This window comes from Trachypithecus francoisi, unplaced genomic scaffold, assembly GCF_009764315.1.
Source record: "Trachypithecus francoisi isolate TF-2019V2 unplaced genomic scaffold, Tfra_2.0 Lachesis_group10, whole genome shotgun sequence".
NCBI lineage: Eukaryota > Metazoa > Chordata > Mammalia > Primates > Cercopithecidae > Trachypithecus > Trachypithecus francoisi.
Genome location: NW_022681455.1, coordinates 130,337,767 through 130,344,925, shown reverse-complemented (window position 1 = coordinate 130,344,925; position 7,159 = coordinate 130,337,767). Strand labels below are relative to the sequence as shown.

The 7,159-nt window shown below is 49.2% G+C and overlaps 1 protein-coding gene across 4 annotated transcripts in view; it reads left to right on the top strand.

Moving 5' to 3' along the window:
• The first annotated feature begins 206 nt into the window (after positions 1–206).
• The window catches only part of LOC117088237 (ankyrin repeat domain-containing protein 11-like), a 188,318-nt gene continuing 181,365 nt past the window's right edge, over positions 207–7,159 (top strand). The window contains exon 1 of one of the 4 annotated variants that reach the window (XM_033219381.1): positions 207–638. In XM_033219381.1, the coding sequence (XP_033075272.1) occupies positions 262–638 (377 nt within the window). In that variant the 5' untranslated portion in view covers positions 207–261. The remainder of the gene's footprint in view (positions 639–7,159) is intronic. The other 3 variants (XM_033219380.1, XM_033219383.1, XM_033219382.1) reach the window with 3 other exon arrangements.

The following is a 7,159-nucleotide window of genomic DNA, read 5'->3' as shown; positions in this document are numbered from 1 at the left end:
AATGCAAGACCCACCCTCCTTTGCGACGGAGGCAGCCAATCCAGTTGCTCGCTACTTCCAGTGTCGCGTGCGCCCTCACGCAGGACCCTGCCCAATCGTTACCGTGACGTCCTCCTAGTCCCGCCTCCGGGCCGCCACAGAGGCTGTCAATCCCGCCTCTCCCCTTCACTCCATTAGCGCACTAACTCCCGATGCTGTGACGTGCGCAGCCTCTGCGGCCGGCCGGGGCGGGCCAATGGCGGTGGCGGATACGGCGGGCCAATGGGCGGGAGCGTCTCATGCGGCCGGCGCCCGCCGCAGCCGCCGCTGGGTCCTGGAGCCAGAGGCCGCCCTGAGACGGTGCGCGATGGACCGAGGGCCTCAGCCGGGGAGGCGCCGCCGCCGAGCCCGCGGCCAGACGCCCCTTCAGTAGCGTCCGCACCGGGAGCCGCGGCGCTCGCCCTAGCCGTGGGCGCGCCCGAGGGGCGGGTTCGTCTCCCGCCGGCCCTCGCAGGTCTGCCGGGCCCGAGCCCGCGCCGCCGCCGTCGCCGCCTTCCCGCTCGGGCCGCGCGGCCCGGGAAACGCGGCCGCGGGCTGCATGGGCAGCGCCCGCGCCCCGCCGCTGAGCCGCCGCGGAGTCGCGCAGCCCTTGGAGCCCGGTGAGAGGCGCCGCTGGCCTGGGGGCGGTGGTCGGGGCGGGCACGGGGCATTTGCGCGGCCTTGCGGCCTGCAGGCCTTCCCCGGTGGCGGAGCTGCGCCGCGGGCCTCGGGGCAGGCCTGGGGGCCGGAGTCGGGTGGGCGGGGGTCTTTCGGGGCCCGGGGCCGTCCTGAGGGGCCAATAATGGGTACCGGGGCAGTCTTGCGTGTCCAGGTTCGGGGCCGCCGGGGGTCTTTAGGGGCCGGGGGTGGCCGTGAGGGGCCAATAGGGGGCTCCGGGGCGGGCCTGGGAGGTCGGGGCGGCCGTGAGAGGGGTCCGGCGGCCCGAGGCGGCCGTGAGGGGCGGACGGGGGCTCCGGGCGGGCCTGGGTGGCCGGGGGCCCGCCGCGGCGGTGAGGGGCCGACTGGGGGTCCGGGGCGGGCCTGGGGGGCTCGGGGGCCCGGAGCGGCCGTGAGAGGCGGCCGGGGGCTCCGGGGCGGGCCTCGGGGGCCCGAGGCGGCGGTGAGAGGCGGACGGGGGTGCTCCGGGGCGGGCTTGGAGGTCTTGGGGACCTGAGGCTGCCGGGAGGGGCTGCCAGGGGGCGCCGGGTGCTGCGGAGCGGAGGCGCCGACCTCTGACCCGCGAGAGGGGCGCCTTCCCGGTGCTGGTCGTAGTTGTTATTCTCAGCGTCCCTATTATTATCGCTGTTTTGAAATGAGAGCAGGCGGCTCTCGGGCTCCGAGCCGGAGGGGGCGGGCGAACTGGGGACCTGGGGGCGTCGGGGTTGCAGGAGGCGCGCGTAGGCCGAGGAGGGGCAGGAATGCGGGCAGCCGTGTGGGGGGTGTTAGGGGGAGGGTAGGCGGGCCGTGGAGGGGGGTGGCTGGGAGGAAAGCGGTGGCGGTGGCGGCTGCAACAGCAGCCCTTGGCCTCAAGGAACAATGTGAGACGTTGCCTGAAATGTTAATTTCCGTTCCTCATTTCATCATCCCCTGGCAGGGCGGTAGCTGTGTGTGTGGTGTATGTGTGTGTGCGCGCGCGCGTGCTTGTGTGTGTGTGTGTGTGTGTAGGGTTGGCCCTGCCACATTGATTCAGTCCCCTCTCAAAGAGGGATTGTACTGTTAACTCTTGTATTTGTGTCGTTTGGGAAGGTTGGGGGGTGGGGAGTCTTGATGTTTCTCGACGCCTGCTCTTTTCGCGATGCCCCGTTAAGATTTTCTGCTTCTGTTGTGTTTTTGGAAGGTTAGTCTTGTATACCAGCTTCCAAGAAGTTTTGGAAGAGGCTTGGGAAGATGAAGCTGGTCTCACAGTTCCCTATGCTTTAAAAGTGTTTTCTTTCTAAACAGTTAAGATGTAACATGCTTAGGATTCATGGTTTTTGTAGGTTATAAGTAGTTTTGTATCCATTTGCAAGAAGAGGGTTTTTTGGTAGAGAAATTAGATTTCAGGCTTTCTTATACGAGGAGAGAGTTTTATCCAGTCATTTGAGCAATATCCTTAACGCTTGAAATGAGAAATAAAAGTGTGCACAGTGGTTGAACTGCCAAACTTAGAGAATCTTTTGATCCTTTTTGGGATGTTGAGACTTACTCAGCCAAACATATAAGATGATATTACTTGTGGAAAAAGTGCCATCGAAACAGTTACTGTTTTTGTTGTGTGCAGACCTAGTCTATGTCATAACGTGGATAGTTCAAAATCAGAGACCCTGAGACTGTTTTTTTGGTTTTTCTGAGACCTTGATTTCTCTTAGTGAGTATTGGCTGCCCTGGAAGACTTCGAGTTCTGTTAGGGAATGATTACCGAAGTCCTCTGATTTTACTCTGCAACAGTAGTTAAACTAGAAAAAAAAAGGTGGGGGGCGAATATCTTGCTCAGCCTTCATTGTGACCTCGTATAGTTGGCGTGGCCTCCCCCACCCTCCATTCAGCTGTTGTTCTCCTCTTTCTGTAGTTTCTCCCCGAAGAGCAGGATCTCATTTGATAGGCTGGCCATCTGAATGGAATGGGATGGGAGGGAACAAAGACCAAGTTGCTATGACGTTTTCTCTGTTCTTTGTGATGCCTCTTGAGTTTGTTGAAAAGTTTCCTACAAGATATTGCTAAATTTGACCCAAACTTGAAACTTTCAGCAGTTTTTTCTTCTGTTTTATTTTTACTGTGGTAAAGTATACATAACACAATTTACCAGAAGTTCATTTTTAAAGGTGTCACCTTTAAAACCTCAATTCCTCTTTTGCAGCTCTAATTTTTGTCAGCCTTCTGACTTGCACTGCCACTGTCAGACGCTTTTCTCTCAACTGGCCATGCTGGTCACCCCATACCAGCAATGCCTTTCATCACACCCACCCAGATGGGCTGCTGCTGCTAAGTGGCCGCCATGTTAGCTGTAATTACAGTGTTGATACCATGACAAGTAGAAGTCCCTATAAATAGAGTTAATGAAACTATGCTGTTTGTATTGGAGAATATTTTTCCAAGAAGTTTTTGTGCCCCCTTTTTATTTTATTTTATTTTATTTTTTTGGAGTTTCACTCTGTTGCCCAGGCTGGAGTGCGGTGGCGCTATCTTGGCTTATTGCAACCTCTGCCTCCCAGGTTCAAGCAGTTCTCTGTTTCAGCCTCCTGAGTAGCTGGGATTACAGGCGCCCACTGCCACGCCTGGCTAATTTTTGTATTTTTAGTAGAGACGGGGTTTCACCATTGTTGGTCAGGCTGGTCTTGAACTCCTGACCTTGTGATCCATCTGCCTTGGCCTTCCAAAGTGCTGTGATTACAGCCGTGAGCCACCGTGCCTAGCCTCTTTTCGTGCCTTTTAAAGTAGATTTGACATAGAAAGGTTATACTTCATCAAATATAAGAGGAGACTTATTTTGCATATGGGCAGTGAGCCCACCATCAATTAAATAATGTAATTAGAGAGTATCAGTAAATGCTGGTTCAGAAAATCATCTGCATTTTGTTGCCAAAATAAGTGTTTTGATGTGTCCATTACCCTGTGTAAGTCCCTTCATCCTCAAATGGTAAGTGTAATGGATGAGTGTCTCTTAATAGCAAGGTATTTGTAGTTAAGAGGTGAAAATGATGGTGCATTCCTTGTTTGACGGCATGCTGTGTCAGTTTATGACTGCTGTGTAGTCAGTGCTCTGTGGGAATTCATTGTGGCTCGTTTGATAAACTTTATAGCAAAATGGAATGAATTCAAAGAATTAAAAGTTATTGTCTTGAAATCTTGAAATATTTTCAATATGTGTTCTCTTAATTTGAAATTTTTTTTTTCTTTTTTTTTTGAGATGGAGTCTTGCTTTGTCGCCCATTGCCTGGGCTGGAGTGCAGTGGCATCATCTTGGCTCACTGCAACCTCCACCTCCCGGGTTTAAGCAATTCTTTTGCCTCAACCTCCCAAGTAGCTGGGATTACAGGTGCCTCCCACCACACATGGCTAATTGTTTTGTATTTTTAGTAGAGACTGGAGTTTCACCGTGTTGGTCATGCTGGTTTCAAACTCCTGACCTCAAGTGATCCACCCACCTCGGCCTCCCAAAGTGCTTGGATTAGAGGTGTGAGCCACCATGCCTGGCCTCAAATGTTATTTTTATGATAGCAGTGGTGGTTGTGGCCTAACTCTGATTCCATGCCCCATTCTTGACCCCTGCCCCAAGCTTCCGGTCCTTCTGGCTGCATTGGCCTTTCCCTTCCTCAGCTGGCCCATGTGCCATAGTTTGTGGCATGACCTTGACATACCTCTCGCTGCCTCCCATGCAGATCCCCTGCAAACTCCAAGATGACTCCCACTCAGCCTTTGTGTCTTAGTTTAATATCACTTCCTTTAGTAAGTCCTCTTTTTTTTCTTGAGGCAGGATCTCGCTGTGTTCCTCAGGCTGGAGTGCAGCGGCCATTGCGTGAACACAGCTCCCTTCAGCCTCGACTCCCTGCAGTCTCGACTCCCTGGGCTGAAGCAATCCTCCCACCTCAGACTCCTGAGTAGCTGGGACCACAGGATGTGCCACCATGCCCAGCTAGTTTATTTTTACTTTTTGTGGAAACGGGGTCTTCCTATGTTGCGTAGGCCTCAGCCTTCTGGGCTTACCTCTGCCTCCTAAAGTGTTGGGATCATAGGCATGAGCCACTGTGCTCGGTCTCAATTTGTTTTCATTACTAGTTTGCTTTTATAACTTGGATAAAGGTGAGAACACAGTTTTCAAAATGGAGACAGAAAAAGAGATAAACATAATTAAAGGGAGAGTTGTCTTTGTGGGAAGAAAGTGCTTCTGTGAAAGTGCATTTCTGTGAAAGCACTTTTAGTAGGACTGCTGTTTTTAGGCCAAAGTGGAAGGCCAGAAGCAGTTTTTATTCGGATTTCCTCGTCGTTTCCATCAAGGTTTCAGTTGCTATAAAGGATGGGTTGAAATCAGTCTGGACTGAGTGTTGTTTGCTGCTGCTGCTTATGAGAATTCGGTGTTTCATTTGTAGCTTTGAGTACCCTCTGGTCACATGTAACTGAACAGGTGGAGTCATGTGAAAGTTTTAGCATTTTAATGAAGAAAAAGTAATCCCTTTGGAGGGAAATACAACGAAATGGAAGTGTGCCTTATTGATTTTCCCATATGTTTAGGTTTTCAAAGTTTCGTTTTAAATGAAACTGTTAGGTAATTGGCAAAAGTTTGCTTTTTAAAGACTATGGGTATATTTGGGAGCTTGAGACTTGGTTTTAGCTTTTTGGGTTTGCAGTAAGAGGCGAGGGTATTTGGTGGAGGGGAACTGGTTGGTTGTGGTTGAAAACATTCAGACACTATTCTAGGTCTAAGAAACCCCATAGTTTAGTTTTGTTTTGTTTTGAGACAGAGTCTCTGTCACCCAGGCTGGAGTGCAGTGGTGCGATCTTGGCTCACTGCAACCTCTGCCTCCTGGATTCAAGCAATTCTCCTGCCTCAGCCTCCCTAGTTGCTGAGACTACAGGCACATATCACCACGCCCAGTTAATTTTTGTATTTTTTTTTGTTGTTGTTTAGTAGAGACGGGGTTTCACCATATTGGTCAGGCTGGTCTCGAACTCCTGACCTCAGATGATCTACCTGTCTTGACCTTCCAAAGTACTGGGATTACAGGTGTGAGCACTGCACCCGGCCAGAAACCCCACAGTTCTAAAGCTGGCTCTGTGAAGAAAGGGTTAAGAGGGTTTTCGGTGTGTAAATAAAAGGAAGCTATCTTGTTTGTATGGCTAAGGTTTTTCAGGGTCCTAAAGGACTGAATCCTGTTGACCGAAAACCCAATCTTCTGGGCTTCCCCACACCCGCTTTCTCTCTTTCTCTTGGAGTTCAAGGTTGAGGCAGGTGTCCGGGTGCTGCTGTCTCAGTTACAGCGTCCTTGTGGCTGGTGGGGGGTGAGACCTGTTTCCAGGCCTGTCCTTCGCATCTGTGCAGTGAATTATTTATTATACTGGAAATCTGTAGGGGCTGTTTTTTCCATTTGTAAAACAACCAGTGTGTACCTGCTCATTATTTGAAAATGTTGGGTTTTTCTCAACAAAACATTTTTGTAACTTATATGAAAATTTCTTCTGTCATAGTAACATTCACAAAACTTTCCCCCTCGTTACTTAACTCTAAAAAATGTGACTTTTAAGAATGGCTGAAATTGAAATGTTATTTGTGAATGCTTAATAACTTTCTGATATCAGAGGTTATTTTTCATGTAAAATTAGCAAATAAACCTCTTTTTGTGGTGCATTGATAGTAAGTTGCCCTTCTTCTCCCTAATGGCACTTTTTAGACTTAGGATGTTAACGTCTTAGGATAAGGAATGCAGTATTTCCAAGTAAAGGGAAGATTGCGTAGGCTGCTTGGTTCCTGAGGTTTTACTAGAGTTAGGATTAGCTTACCGCTGCATTTATATCTGGCACAATCAAAGAAGACTTTGATTTAATTCTGGATGATGATGTAAAGTTGAAATCATTATGGCTATACTGTTTAAACGTATCTAAAATAGAGAAGGTAAGAAGCAGTGAAGGACCTTATTTTTCTCTTAAGAAATCAAGCTTTGTTAGTATCCACCATGTTTCTAGATGTGGTTTTACATCTTGCAAAACAGGAAATAAAAGTAGAAAACCAAAAAAACCCCAGAGCACCACTCTTGGAAGAATTAAGTTTTTAAAAATGATTTTGTCTAAGATGGTCTGGCTGATTAAAGGGTGTGCAGAGCATAAATAACCTTTGCCTTTTCCGATGGTGACAAAGAAGAAATCCAGCTTTCAGGAGGCCAAAGAGCGCCTTGAGAACTTGCCGTGTTAGTATTCCACACCCCACAGTTGATTCGGATTTTTGAGAACTTGCCGTGTTAGTATTCCACAACCCCATAGTTGATTCGGATTTCAAGGAATTTTTAGACTTTGTGCATTTTTTCTTCTCTAGAATTGTATGTTTGGCTCCTAATTTATTTAAATTACATACATAGATATTTTTGTTACTTTGAGAATAGTCTATCTGAAATTTGAAGTTCTTTAGAGCTTAATATATTAAATATGCTAACACTCAAAACATTTTCTTTTT